The sequence below is a fragment of the Cladophialophora psammophila genome (assembly GCF_000585535.1).
Source record: "Cladophialophora psammophila CBS 110553 chromosome Unknown aczJe-supercont1.4, whole genome shotgun sequence".
In the NCBI taxonomy this organism is placed as follows: Eukaryota; Fungi; Ascomycota; class Eurotiomycetes; order Chaetothyriales; family Herpotrichiellaceae; genus Cladophialophora; species Cladophialophora psammophila.
The window spans coordinates 117,858-132,187 of record NW_006912925.1 but is presented as its reverse complement, the minus strand read 5'-3'; the positions used below and the strand labels follow the sequence as shown (position 1 = coordinate 132,187).

Here is a 14,330-nt window from a genome sequence, read left to right as displayed (position 1 = left end):
GACCATTTGAAGTCCCGTCCGCGAGATAGCATGTTCGCTCCCACGCAATCCCATTTGGATGGTGCCCCTGAAATCTCCCATGGCGCGCATTATGCGGCTCCCAGATCTTGGAGCAACTTGAGGAGATGGAGCGCACAAAAGAATCAATCTAATGTCGCGCGCGCACAGCAGCGGTCAAGCACCGGTTCTACCAGTGCAACGCTTACTGACAATTACACCGGCCATCACATCGGTGCCGAGCCTTCCCAACAATGGCAGCCAATATTTCTCACCCTTTTCAAGCATATCGTCGTGTTCCTCGCTTTCTCTCTTCCGATCATTTTCCTCGCTCTCGTCGTTAAGATTCCGAAATGGTATGCCTTTGAGGCTGACTACTGGGTATCAAATTCTTTCACCCACTGCAACTTCAATGGACAGTTCACGCCGTACGACAAGCCGTCGATCAGCCTCTGGGATCCGTCCGGATTCTTCTACATCACCGTCTCCTGGGGAAAGATGGCCTTCTCAACAGCGAAATTCATCGATATCGTATGGGATATTTTCGTTGGGCGTGGAGGGCAGGCTTTTCTTGCGGTGGTCACCTTCAAAGTTTCGTCGCAGTACTTGGCCTTGGCTATGCGCGAAGCCTCCGTGTCTTACAACACATTTGAGTCCTTGGCTTTTGTGCCTCCGAGCTTGGGTAGGACAGGCCGATTGGCCGCCGATTTGCTAACGAACCGCGGCTGGCGAGCGAGGTTAATCATGGTCTGGATTGTGTTGAGCTCTCTGTTCGTCCTCAGCTTCTCAACCCTAATCACAGCCATGTCAGGGTACAGCAGCGATATCAACGCGGTCATGCCAGATTATGACAATGAGTCCATCCTGTGGACAAACTTTCAAGTGGTTCAATTCGCCATTAACGACGCAGAGCGTATTGGACAGCCTGGACCAATGTATATTACGGTTGGAGATACCTGTGTTCAGGAGGGATTTCTTGGTGATGATGACGACGACGACGACGATGATGGCGACAACTACGACAATAGCGACAGTCCATTCCCCAACAAGACTCGACACCGACGTGACAATGACGACGGAGCAAACAACGAGAACTCGAGTGGTCACGGCAAAGTGGATTGGGATTACGTCCCCGCCAACTGCACAACGTTCTGGCATGCTGTGCAATATGTGAGCATGTATGGCCTCAGTGGGCAGAACCACTCTGAAAGCAACTTTACTCTCAATGGGCAGACGCACACAATTGGCGCCCCAACGCTCAACATCACGACCTCCTACTCGCCAGTGGCATTGTCCACGTTAACCACCTACCTGACCACCTTCTCCGAATCATCACCACCGGCTCCAGGAGCGCTGGATTCCGTTTCACAGCTTACTGACTTCGCATTCTGGCTGTACGATAACGAAACATATCCTTTCTCCTACATCCTAGACAACGCCACATGCCGGTACTCGAGGTGGCATAACTGGGGATTTTCATTCCTCTTTTTATTCATTACTTCGTTGCTACTTGCGCTATGGGCAATTGGCACCTATGCATTATGGCTGTACACATATCTGAACGCCCCCCACGGGCGAGTCCCGGGGGAGAACACGACAGGCGGCATTTACAGATCGAGCTGGACGCTGGTCGAGGCTATGAGAAGAGATGTCGGGCCCGGTGCTGTGACACCGGAGATGAGAGAGGGTGAGATCCGTGGATTGGTGAGACGACGGCCTGGACGTGTAATCCAAGGCGTAGGTGACATCAACAATAGGGGTCACCCACAGCTTCTGGCCGAATCCGAGAAGAATCCAACAGTGTCTCCCTCTCCCTTGGCTCCAACCCAGAGAGCTCCCGCAACGCGCTGGTCAGTTCTCCGCTCATGGCTGTCTCCATCGCCCCGACCAAATCATCATCCGGTAAATGGAATGTATTCACCCGCGAACAGTGTGTTCACACACGCCGGCTCCACTTTCTCCTCATCCTCTCAACATCCGATTCTGCACTCGCCCGCTGCACCAGGGAGGACCATGACCATGACCTCGCGTATGTCGAGTCTCGCATCCCCTCAGACAGACTCACCCGTTACATTCGGCTTCTCTGCCGCCGCCGAGGCAGACATCCTAGAGGGCTCTGGCATTGTAAGTGGTGTTGATCCTATATCTGGCATTTCAACTGGAACAGGACCAACCGGGAAATTCCGCCCGAGACTGAGTCTGAGTCGAATCATCCCCCCTGCGTCACCAGCGAACAACCCACGCACGGCGTCCTTGCTTTCTCCGTCCTCAGCAGCAGCGGCCAAGTGGATCAGCTCTCCTGATCCGATGTCCGCCTCGGAGGAAGCTTCAACGGTGAGCATCTCACCCATTCGTGAAGATCGAAAAGAGAAGGTGGATGAGGGTGATGCGATTAGGTGGAAGAATGATCTGGGTGACGACTGAGGACGCAACCCTTCCGGCCCAAATGTCTCCCAATCTTATAATCTCTGGTCTGTCCTCATCTTGAGATTTTGGATCTTCGTTTAAAATATTGGAACCTTGGCGCACAGTGTTATCATTGGTGCTTTTTGGAGTTTGATGACTGAGCTCTATGGTGTCGCAAATGGCGTGCGCGCAACACATCAGAAACCCAAAGGTTCTGGGGTTCGATTATGCTAGCGAGTTTTCTCGAAGTACGAATTGGATGGGCAGGAAAAGGTTCGTTTTATGGATGGGAATGGATTCACAGGGGGACCCGGGCTGAGCGTTGACCTAAGCACGATCGGGCGCCATTGACAGAGGATGGCTGAGACTTTCGACTCTTTATCATTTGGAGCCTAGATCAATATTCGAGAAAGGGAAAAGCGGGAATTGTACGCAGTGCTTGTTTGAGATACCAGCAGCCTGGGGTTTCAATGAATGTTGCACCGAACCAAGTCGAATGCCAGCAGTCTGCCTTTTGAATAATTCAAGCGCGGACCTATGTATACGAAGGACTTCAATATGTAACTTTATTCAAACCTGTTCTAGCACGAACTCCTAAGATGTGGAGAGGCATTGCAGAGATAGACAAATTCAAATTCGACATGGTCGGCGCTTCGATGGCTTGCCGAGTTTTTAGCGGTCTTTGATCCGTAGCGAGGATGAAGCTGCGATGCTCTCCAAGGACCATTCGTGATTGCAGCTGTTGTTCTCCATCGAATCTTTCATTTCTATCAACCAGATGCTGGATGTGATGAAGCAAGGACTCAGCATTCATCGCGCCGCGGTAGGCCCAACGTTCACAAAAGCAGCGGCAAATTCTATCCCGGTTCGCTGTGGGACAGTCGCCGCTTTAGTTTCTCTCCACTCCCCCCCCCCATCCGAGTTAAACACCTCAACACCACGACATTGCGGTGGAAGAGTACAAGTCTCATGCGCAATCCCAAAGAAGGGCCTAACACAGTGACAATAGCCGGCTCGAAGACTTTGAACACTTTTCCTGCCGCCAGGAGCTAACCTGGGCAAGGCTAGGGCCTGCCTTGGTCGCCCACAAGTAGGCAGCCTCTAGACCAATGGCTTGCTTCCAGGATGTTATTCGACTTCACCGTGAACAAGACGCGGTGGTGGCAGGGTTGTGCACTCTATCTGCCCTGTGCAATTTGCTCCGGGCAAAGGGAGCCGACACGGCACGATGGCCCCTTTCCTAGACATTCCCATCCTTTTGTGTTTATCATTCCAGTCGCGCTGGCCGCCTCACATGGACCACCGAGCCTCCATTATCCCTTCACGATGTTGTCAATATTTCTCTCATCAACGCGATCCTGGTCCTTGTGCTCTAAGCTGAGTTATCGGATCGGCAAGAGCGGGAGCAACACGAGATGAATTCAAGGATTCTAATCGGCATCGCCTTTGCCTTGCGTCTTTTCGTATCTGTCTCCTGCTATGGCACGACAATCTCCGTTGGGATCAGCTACTGTCCTGCAACATATACGAGCTCAAGCACCAGCAGCGGCTCATCGACGACCCCTACGTACGTTCTCCTCTGGGATATGGCATCGCAATGCTAACCTCAGTTTAGGATCATCCCTGGAGAGCCGGTTTATCTCACATTTGCCTTGGGTGGCTTCACCGAATACCTCACTGGCAATGGAATGATCACCAATGACGCGCAGCAAGCCGCACCATTCGCTGTTACACCTTTTGGCCAGTTGATGAGCGCAGGCAATTATGTATCGACCTCTGGAGACGTGTCATCGCAGCCATTCGCAGCTTCCCCAGAGACACCAGTCATGAAGAGGCTGCCTCGGATTTTCACACTGTTCTCCATATCAGAGAATGACATGCTTGTCTGGAAGAACGATGCGTTCGTTGGTGGACAGGCTATCTTCTGCGTCTCTGGCTCGACGCTTGTCATCGTGTTCAATGGAGTGCTGCCACAGGGCTGTATCAGTGTACAAATCGGTGTCATTCCTACAGGAAATGTCAATCCATCTTCGACCTCGTCAGCCACAGCCTTGTCCCAATCAAGCACGATCACGACCTCGGCTATGTCCACATCGATGCAGCCACCACCAAGCAGTTCGGTGTCAACTTCTGGCACTGTCGATTCCATGTCTACGACCGCCTCGTTCTCAGAATCGTCGGTTTCTACTTCAGGCACATCAATGTCATCTCCCTCGCCGACTGATATAACAAGCTCGTCGTACATGCCTGAATCTTCCTCAAGTCCGGTCCTATCTTCAACAACACTTTCCGCATATCCAGCCCCGACAACGACCGGTACACCGAACTGCTATGACCGCTCGCCGTTTGACGGCACTGTTAACAATGATTATCTGATTTTGTGCGATACCGACCTCCCCGGATTTGATCTTGATGTGGTTCCGGCGACTGATATCGCTGAATGTATTGATGCATGCAGCTCACACGTTCCTGGATCCCAGGGGCCTTGTGTTGCGGTCGAGTTTGATATTGTAAGTTCATATTTGCAGCAACGATTTCCATGAACTAAGGGTTTCAGCTTGCCAACACGAATCCATGCCATCTCAAATTCGACATTGGCACCGTCAATAGAGGAGCCAATTCATTTGCACAAGCTGCGATAGTTGTCAACCGGCCATACTCTCCCAACATTGTCTTTTCGGATACTGGCGTTTCTAGCAGCCAAACGAGCGAAACCAAATCGTCAACATTTGTGTCTGGAATCTCCACAACAACAAATGTTGTATCTACTCTGACCGCCTCATCGTCAATTCCGTCCGTCGGTCCGAACACTTCTACTTACGTTTCGCCTACCTCGAGTATGCAGCAAAATCCCCCATCCACCACCCCCAGTAGCAGTCCGTCGTCTATGTCATCCACAGCTGCAGGAACAAGCAGCCAGGCAAGCCCCAGCTCTGGCCCTACTAGTTCGTCTGGGCCAAACTCGGCCTCGACTGGCCAACAACAATCCAGCACGATGACGACCTTAAGAAGTTCTTTGAGTTCTTCTTCTAGCCTAACCCCTGTCGGCTCTTCACCTGGTCCACGCTCGCCCACCTCATCATTGATGTCTGTTAGTGGCAGCAGTGTATCCACGGCCCAGCCCGCATCCTCAGGCCCAGCTACAGCCAGTCAACCAACTTCACAGTCAAGCCTGTCGCTTAGGAGCACATTGTTAGTCACTTCTTCGCGGAGTCCCATCGCAAGCACAACTGTCCCACTTACATCGACAACCGCAGCTTCCTATTGTTCGGCTACTCCAACAACGACCAGCCTTTGCTCCACCTACAACCACCAAGCACTCAATGTCAATAGCGACGGCTACTGCTACGAAGTTGAGTGCGCGACATCGCTGCAGGGAACTGTCCTAACTGGGAACTCCACAACGGCCACTTCGCTCAAAAATTGTGTGGGCTACTGCACGAACTATAACGTTGCGCTGCCATTTGGATGTATTGGCGTCAGCTATCTTGGTTCATCAAGTGGAAGCGGGCCCAACTGCCTTCTTTTGTCCAGTGTAACTGGGACGGTCTCCGATGCAAATGTCGATAGTGCTCGGCTGCTTTACGGCGGATATCCCTCGATCACCGACCCTATCTTCACGCTTACAAGCACCACAACACCTTTTCCAGTGTCTTCACTCTCGTCACCGTTTGCTACAGCATCATCCATCACCACATCGACAACATCATATGTCCCTACTAGTTGCGCGGCCGCTCCAACTGGCTCAGCATCGGCGTGCCCAGGCAACTCTCCCACTTGCTACTCCTACAATTTCCTCGGCAACAATGCCGACTTTGAGATAGAATGCGCCACGGCCTTTACCGGTTCAATGTCGCAACCGCTGTTGACATTCGACTTGACAGACTGCATCAACCAGTGTCAATATGCAAACGCTCTTAGAGTGAATAGTTGTCTTGGAGTAACATTCATGGTGACAGACGTGAGTCAAGGGTCGATCAACAATTGCTTCCCTTACTCCACTTTGACCTGTGCTACTAGAGGCAATGCTACCTTCAATAGCGCTCGGATGCTCTATGCTGGGTATCCCCAAATGACTGATTATAATGATCCGAGTTTCGTGTGTGCAGGTTCTGGGGGAACGACGGCGACTACGGCCCCGACATCTTCATCCAGCGCAAGAGCGTCAACAACAACGAGTGTCACACAAGCGGCGACCACGGCTTCCACATCTTCAACTACGGATCTTTCTCAGGCCACTTCCACTAACTTCCCACTCGCTTACCCTCAGGACCCAGTCTGCAACAGTAATCTCATGTCAACATACGAGGGTAGGAGAAAGATCCGCGCGTTTAGGCCCAGTGTCGGTGACTAACTATTCCTTAGGTGGGCAACTCTCAGTGAATCCAGCAACAGGTCGCTATTACGACATCGAGTGTGCGGTAAGTCTGCAATTGGTGCCACTATAGTCCGTTCATCTAGAGTTAACACGGCACAAGGCCGATTATACCAACCCAGGCAATAACCCTTTTGGAACCACGACACAGCCAACATATGATAGCTGCGCGAATCAATGTGACATTGCAGCAGGGCAGAGCACTCCCTGCTACGCATTTTCGTGGACGGCCAGTTCTGGGCTGTGCACCTTATTCGGCCGAGTCAGCAACGGCGTCCAACTTACAACCAACATGACCAACACGGCAGGAATCCATTCCGGACGGTGGCTGTCCACGACAGTAGGCAGCACAACGACATCTCAACCACTTCAACTGTATCTTGCAAGGCCTATTCCCTTCCCTGTAGGACCGCTCGCTGCAAATTCTCAAACAACCCGCAATTACCCGGGCGGCACCAACACATATTACAACGGCTGGTCCGACACCGCGCACGCCACCGTCTTAGATCTTTCGTCACAGTATGGGATTCAATGGAGGATCTTCGACCAAGTGCAGTCGACGTTGTGGGTCACTGCCAACTTCTGGTTCACGAACACCCCCTTAGGAGTCACTGCTGTGACGCAAAACCAATGGAGCACCAACTCGCGAAACAGCGATACTGCGCCCCTCTCATTCCCAGCCAGCAATCTGCCCGGATACACGCTCGCGCCGTTCTGGACGTACGGGCATATCCTTGGGGCCTCACAGCAGGGCATATACTACCAAGTCGACCTCATCTCGGCTGGCCGCTATGGCATCTCGATTGAATGGTTCTTCAGCCACTACGGCCAGGACAACAACGTCTTCCACGCCGTCATGACCTACGATACAGGCGTTCCGGGAGTGTGGAGCACGTACTTTTTCCTAGCAGGCGCGTCCTCGGGCCAGTACGAGGACCAGGGCCTCCGACAAACCGTCGGCGGTCAGGGTGGCCCGAACAGTGCCACACAGTATTTCACCTACTGCGCCGGACAGCAAGACTGCGTCTCGCCCGGGGCGAAGATGACCATGGACACGACAAAAGTCGACGTCTCTCAGGTCATGAATTACACTGCCGGCCTGTTCAACCCCGCCAGTTATGGCGTGGGCACTTGGACGTGGCAAACCAAGCCGTGTTGCTGATTATGCGTCGTGCGTTCGTCCTCGAGCCCTGGTGATCAGATCCTAGACTGAGCGAAGACCTCTGATTAAAGATGGATAGCGTCCTTCTTTGTAGAACTCCTGTCTGGCTGTTCAACCTGTGTCTTTTCCTGTCTTTGTAGGACCTTGCTGTTTCGATACAGTAGGATGAGTTTGGGCGTTGGTCTCCGCTAGCTGCCTGCAGTCCTTTATAAGGAGTATGTAATTTTGAAATTTCGAACCTTGAACCTTGAACCTTGAACCTCAGAGCTCTCCAAGTGCGTCCAGATACATACATACAGATAGCCAGGCAGGCAAGCAGACGTTACTTGGTAGCAGCAACATGGAATCCCCGCCACCCATCCGTTCATCCTTGCAAAGGAGTAAGGCGTACGGAGTTTGGAGTTTGGAGTAAATATAAGATGGGAACATACATAGCGGCACGTCTGTATACAAGTATAGGCCTTATTAGCTCTCGTTACAAATCCGCTTTCAGCAATCCGCCCGCCCCCAGGTCCTCGGGAACGGAACGACCTCTCTCAAATTGTTGACACCGGCCATGTATGCCAGCAAGCGATCAAATCCCAGGCCGTAGCCTCCATGCGGACTGCTTCCGAACCGTCGAAGATCGGCGTACCACTTCATGTTCCCCAAACTCTCTCCCCTTTCCAGAAACGGGTAGCCATTCCCGTTATTGTCACCATTCGACATCTCGGTTCTCTTGATAAGTCCCTTTTGACGCATAGACTGAATGAGATGCTCGAGTCGGTGTTCTCTGAGACTTCCCCCGACGACTTCGCAATACCCAAAGGGAAGGAGAAGGTCGAAGCAAGCCATAGTATCGCCGCTGGACTCGGATCGAGGAATATCTCGCTGAGGAGTCATTGCCGATGAAGGGAGCATGTAGAATGGCTTGACATCTTTCGGGTAATGCGTCACAAACACTGGCTTGCCCTCTGCAAGATTGTCCACGATCCACCGTTCGTGCTCCAACTGCAATCCCTGCTTCCATTCAGGACAGTGAGCGAAAAGCTTGCCACCACTCGATTCATGAGCTTTTATCAGCGAGCTCGTTGCCGATGTGTAGTCCACTTCGTGCCACTTCCCCGTGAGTCTATCCCAGCGATCTTGCAGGTCCACAAAGTCTGCATCTGTAGATCGGTGTTTCTGGTCCGAATAGTACTCCACAAGTTCCTTGCCCGTGCGATGCTCTCGAAGTGATTGCGCGAGATATGTCACCAAGCTTTGCACTCGGGATAGGAGGTCTTTGAAGGTAACATGTCGATGTTCAACTTCGAGCATGTAAAATTCCGCAAGATGCCGTGGTGTATCACTTTCTTCAGCGCGGAAGGTGGGAGAAAAAGCAAAGACATCCCCTTGCTCAGCGGCATGTGCCTCAAGATGTAGCTGTGATGATACAGTGAGGTATTTTGGTTCTCGAAAGTACAGCTTTTCTTGCCCCTTGGGCGTGCCTGATGTTGTTCCTGGAAGCTGCTCGTGGCTTTGCGGAGCTAGAGTGAAAGCTTCTCCAGCACCTTCACAATCGGACGAGGTTATCAGCGGCGGAAGTACTTGATACACGGGGTCTGGTAGGTTGGAAAAGTACGACGAGATTGCGGAGATCATTTGGCTGCGAGTCCGGTTGACCAGGGAGTGAAAGGCTGTGCGCATTCGAAGGTGAGGAACCGTTCGGAGAAAATCAGTCGACATGGATTGCTTTTGGATTGGGTTCTCCTATCGCCATGGTCAGAGACGGCAGCGTCCAAGGGTAGAGAGTGGGCCTACAGAGGTATTGCCATCACCTAATGTTTCAATCTTCTCGACTTGCAGTTCATGACTTTGTCCTGCTCCCTTAGAAGGAATCCACTTGCCCACCAAGGCGACGTATGCACCGTTGGTAATGCTGAAGCTTGATGTCAGAAGTCGCCCATGCTCTTTGAATGTGCATCCACATACTCTTTCGCCAATTGCGGATCCGGAAACATAGCTTGGACATTCGCGAGCGTAGAACCATCACCAATCCGGGCAAAGGCAACATTCTTCTGTTTCCTGATACTGCGCACCAGGCCTGCAATCTTGACGGATTCGTTGGCTCGTCGTCCGTTGACGTACTCGGCATCACTCGAGAGTCTGGCATGGCGGATAAGGGCCGGTGAGGTCGCTCTTTCTCCTAGGCTATGACCATGCACATATCGCAAGCAGGAGGGTGACGGTACAATCCTATTTCCGGGGGCCAGAATGTTAAGGGATGAGCATCGAGGCAGAATCTCGTCTCCGAGATGCCATGGCGCCTTCAAGACACGCCATAGCATCACGCAGAGAGGGGCAGCCAACAGCAGCAGCCGCAGAGTATCCGGTGGTGCGAGAAACGTCAAAGGAGCTCCAAGTCGCGTGGGCAACTTTTTTTTTTCTGGATAGGAGCGAGACGCGATTTGGCATCCGGATATCGCGGAGCCCGGCAAAACTATTTCTCCGTTCGGATGCCGAACGACACACTCAGCCTTGCGATCCACGATCATCGTGCCACCACCACCACCTGCTTCCTCTTTTCACTCGGCGATACTCCACATTCCCATCGCCACTCAGCCTTAAGTAAAGTACGACATCCTGCGACCCGGTGCGGCATCCGAGATGGATTCGACAAGTCCCAAACATGGAGACTCCTTGTGCAACGGAGTTCCAAGACGCGTAAAGTCATACCAGATGAGATTCCTCTCATTTTTCCTCCTCTTCCCTGCCTTGGCTATTTTATACTTTCCAGATGCGGCAGATCGCTGTCGTTCGCTTACTGCTGCCAGCTAGCGCCGCTGACGGACTGAGGACGCTCTTTGTTAATTTGTTGGTGTCATCCCCGAGCACTCTTCCTGCGTCGGATCCTCGCCGCTGGGTCAGTTTTTTTGCCATACATGTGCCGAAGATCCTTTCATGTAGTATGTCATGCTTTGATTATAAGGATTGTATATCCAGTCCGAGCCGTTAGCGATGAGACTGCCGTCGAGACTCTATATTGAGCCATTGACCGTGCATGACGGCCTACTACGAACTCTCTGCAAAGGTTTGGTGTCGGCTTCATTCGTGAAATCTCTCAATACCTTTGATCCTGTGAATATCGGTGCAGCCATGGCATCCTGCAGCGAATACACCCAGCCGTCTCGCGTAGCCTTGGATCAACAAGGCCCACACGAGCTAAAAGAGCGGGATGGACTCGCCACGATCAAGTTCTCCAATTCATCATCCTGCAGCAGAAACAAGCAAGCCAGTCCTGAGCCATTGCCAGCCACAGATTTAGGCACCCTTGTCTGCGTTCAAGAATACCGAGATTTCCTCCAGACTCAGCTTCAGTCAATCAAAGCAGCTCAGCGTTATCATGCCCGTTCCCGACAGCGCCATCGCCGCGCCAGCGCTGGTCATGAGCGCCACCGCAGACAAGCACGCAGAAATAACAAATCCGCTCGATGCTTCTTCAATGCCTGTGCCCTGTCCACTCCGACCACGTCAGTCGCCATAGGATCAAGACCTTGTCGGCTTCCACCTCCAAGCCAGCGCCTGGTCCCCCGACGACTCCTTCCCTCGCACCACAGACCTCGTGATCGCCGACCGACCAACCTACGCCGCCTCCTGCTTTGCTCAACCCGTCGTTGCCGCCATGCTTCTCAACGCTGCAGCCCTACAGGCTAGGAACATAACCTTCTTGAATCCTGGTTGTATCTGGACCGAAGCAACAGCCATATCCTGGTTGTTTGGGGAATCTGGTTTTGTGACTTGCACACCAAGGTCAGGTCGGCAGCAGGGTGAGTGGTTCTGCTGGGACAACAGTGGATTCTAATTAGATGCGACTTGTGAGGTTTGGAAGTTGAAATTTACGACCTTCTTTTTGCAACGTGCGATGACGAATGGGACAACAGCAGCGGAGAAGGGCTTGTAATTAGAGGGTCAGGTTTTGGGATTGCGATTGCACACATGCGGTGTCGATCGAGTTGTACAGGTGGGCAGGCTGTCGTCATGTCAGAATCAGGCTTGGTAATAAGGACGAACTTGCTGTATACCCTTGAACAGTCCAATTATTCGGGGCCCACTCATTCCTTTGCCTTGTGTCGGAATGTTTGTGTACGTTGCCTGCCATGGTCGGTCCTTCAAAAAGTCCCTCCTTTTGTTTTCACGTTTGCTTCGCCCGTGCTCTTCGATGCATCAAACGTCGAGCATACTCCGGACCACCTGAGGCGGTGATTGGAGCGAGTGAGTGGACGACGTAGGTTGTAATCGACCGTCTTGGCTGTAGTCGGACGGTGTTTCTCTCTGGTACTTCGGAGGTGGCAGGCAGGAATCTCGCTCTATCAATCGTGGCACGATACCTCTAGCATCGCCTTCTGTCACCGTAGAGTCGCTCGCCGCCCTATCACCGTTTGCACTTTGCCTTGGTTTCCTATACCTGGCATCTTCTTCTTCCCGTCTCCGCCGCTGCCACCAAAAGTATCCGCTTTCATCCTGTTCTTCTGCTCGGTTCGTATACACTGGTCGAGAGGTGTCTCGTAACGGAAGTCGTCGGGAGGCAGTGGGCATTTTGAAGACACCGCTTGGTGATGCGAAGGGGTTCCGAGACCTGAACCACCAGGCTGGCGGTCTGTTCTGGCGGCTTCGGCTGCGGTTCTGAAGAGATTGCATGGCAACATCAAGCCCGTCGCCCAATTCTCCGCCTCTCAGAGCGCGCTGGACGATCGATAGCTTGTCTTCATTTTCATTGATGTACCCGTGAATATTGAGGAGCACAAGAATGAACAGAGCTGGCGTGTACCCGAGTCCGTACAGCAAACCGACGCTTACTTCTCGACGATATGGCGACAGTTCCCAAACCCAGGATCCTGCGAGCATATATGCAATGCGCAAGCCAATAGAGATGGTGACGACAAGGAGGGTCATCGGGATTTTGGCCCTGTAAGCCCTGCTGCTATAGGCTAATCGAAAGATAACAAGCCCAAGGCAGATTGTTGCGAGGACGGCGGCTAGCTTGAACCGAGCATCGAGCGCTGTAGGTCTGGCTGATTCTAGAGTCTGCATATCCGACCGCTGCCTCTGAGCAAATGACCAAGATCGGGGGATGAGCATGAAGAACACCAGGCTGTCGAAGGCGTAGAAGAGTAAGGGGAGGTAGAAATTGGTTCTATTCTGGAATACATTTGCTGAATATGCGGAAGATTCGGCCTCCCGAAGCCGACGATGATGACATGAGCTCCTATCAATCAAGTTAGACAGAATGACGATTCTTCAAGCTCAAGAAAAGAATAGCGTATCGTGTCATGCTCACCAGCATCTGACAGCCTCCCAGACACAAGCTAACAACACCGGAACCATGAGGGTCAGAAAGAAGCATTGAAGGATTATGGACGTGTTAACGATGTAATCTCTGTCAACGTCGACAGCGGTAAAAGAGCTCAAGATGCCACACGCAGCGACGATCAGAGTCCAGTACCAGGGCCAACGTCTTCCGACGGGCTTCCATCCTTTCTCTCGGGGCAGATATGCACGGCCGTGCTTCCTCAGATTGATTGTGGAGAATAGAATTGTCAGGGCAAAGAGAGACCCGAAAACAAGTCCCGTGATACCTCGAGCCTCGATAGGATTTATTGGCGCGTAGCATGAAGTTGTGTTGGCGACGGTTCCATCCCCAGAAACGATGGGCTTATGGGCGCCGAACGCGAGGAAGCAGTGCGAGCCGTTGGACAGTGTACCGTTGCTGTAAAGCGTGTAGTTCCAGAGCCTGAATGCGGTTTCATTGAGGGCGACGCTGTTGACGAAGACCGTAGAGTTTCCTGAGGGTTGGGCACCCAGCATATCAGCAACCAGGATGTCGTCCTCTTGCCTCACGGGCAGCTAGGAGGCGGGTTTGTCCTGTAGAATCATCCGGTCATTCACCGTCACCGTGATTCTTGAGAAGAAGACCTAGCAACGATGCAACGAGGTCGATGTTGGCTTTAGGGATACAAAATTGGTGACAAACTCAGTCTGATCTGGCGGATCAGCTTTGCTGACGGCGAGTTCTTCTTGGGTGACTGGCTGCTTCTCAGTTTCTCCAACTCCGACTTCGCGCCGAATCTGATCGATCAACACAAATGCCATGTCATTTCTGATCATTTTACTGCACCAGCCGAAATATCACTTTCATACAGTACAGTCTACTACTTGAGCTTCTTGCAACTACATGGGATGCTACCGCACAAGGTATCTTCTCAAATGCGGCGTTCTCATCCCTGCTTCTTCAAAGTCAAACATCTCCCTTCAAGCACCCAGGACTTGGGGCCTGGCTCAGAACAAATTCTTTCTTTGAGAAAGAGAAAAGCCAATAACAAAGTACTCCTAGAATACTGCAGTCATGCAAGTTCGTGACTTCGTGCCCAT

At 52.2% G+C, this 14,330-nt stretch overlaps 5 protein-coding genes across 5 annotated transcripts; 3 read left to right on the top strand and 2 right to left on the bottom strand.

The window, feature by feature from the left end:
• Nucleotides 1-30: 30 nt before the first annotated feature.
• Nucleotides 31-2,421, top strand: A1O5_02969 (uncharacterized protein; the record flags this gene model as incomplete). The annotated part of the gene is made up of 1 exon (XM_007743582.1): nucleotides 31-2,421. The coding sequence occupies one exon, from the start codon at nucleotides 31-33 to the stop codon at nucleotides 2,419-2,421; it is 2,391 nt and encodes a 796-aa protein (XP_007741772.1).
• A 1,397-nt stretch (nucleotides 2,422-3,818) lies between these two features.
• Nucleotides 3,819-6,757, top strand: A1O5_02968 (uncharacterized protein; the record flags this gene model as incomplete). Its single annotated transcript, XM_007743581.1, has 3 exons — nucleotides 3,819-3,970; nucleotides 4,019-4,913; nucleotides 4,961-6,757. The coding sequence occupies 3 exons, from the start codon at nucleotides 3,819-3,821 to the stop codon at nucleotides 6,755-6,757; spliced, it is 2,844 nt and encodes a 947-aa protein (XP_007741771.1).
• Nucleotides 6,758-7,070: 313 nt separating this feature from the next.
• Nucleotides 7,071-7,940, top strand: A1O5_02967 (uncharacterized protein; the record flags this gene model as incomplete). The annotated part of the gene is made up of 1 exon (XM_007743580.1): nucleotides 7,071-7,940. The coding sequence occupies one exon, from the start codon at nucleotides 7,071-7,073 to the stop codon at nucleotides 7,938-7,940; it is 870 nt and encodes a 289-aa protein (XP_007741770.1).
• Nucleotides 7,941-8,429: 489 nt separating this feature from the next.
• On the bottom strand, nucleotides 8,430-10,249 carry A1O5_02966 (uncharacterized protein; the record flags this gene model as incomplete). Its single annotated transcript, XM_007743579.1, has 3 exons — nucleotides 8,430-9,671; nucleotides 9,723-9,840; nucleotides 9,894-10,249. 3 exons carry the CDS (start codon nucleotides 10,247-10,249, stop codon nucleotides 8,430-8,432), a joined length of 1,716 nt encoding a protein of 571 aa, XP_007741769.1.
• Nucleotides 10,250-12,125: 1,876 nt separating this feature from the next.
• A1O5_02965 (uncharacterized protein) lies at nucleotides 12,126-13,766 on the bottom strand (the record flags this gene model as incomplete). The annotated part of the gene is made up of 2 exons (XM_007743578.1): nucleotides 12,126-13,167; nucleotides 13,240-13,766. 2 exons carry the CDS (start codon nucleotides 13,764-13,766, stop codon nucleotides 12,126-12,128), a joined length of 1,569 nt encoding a protein of 522 aa, XP_007741768.1.
• Nucleotides 13,767-14,330: the final 564 nt, after the last annotated feature.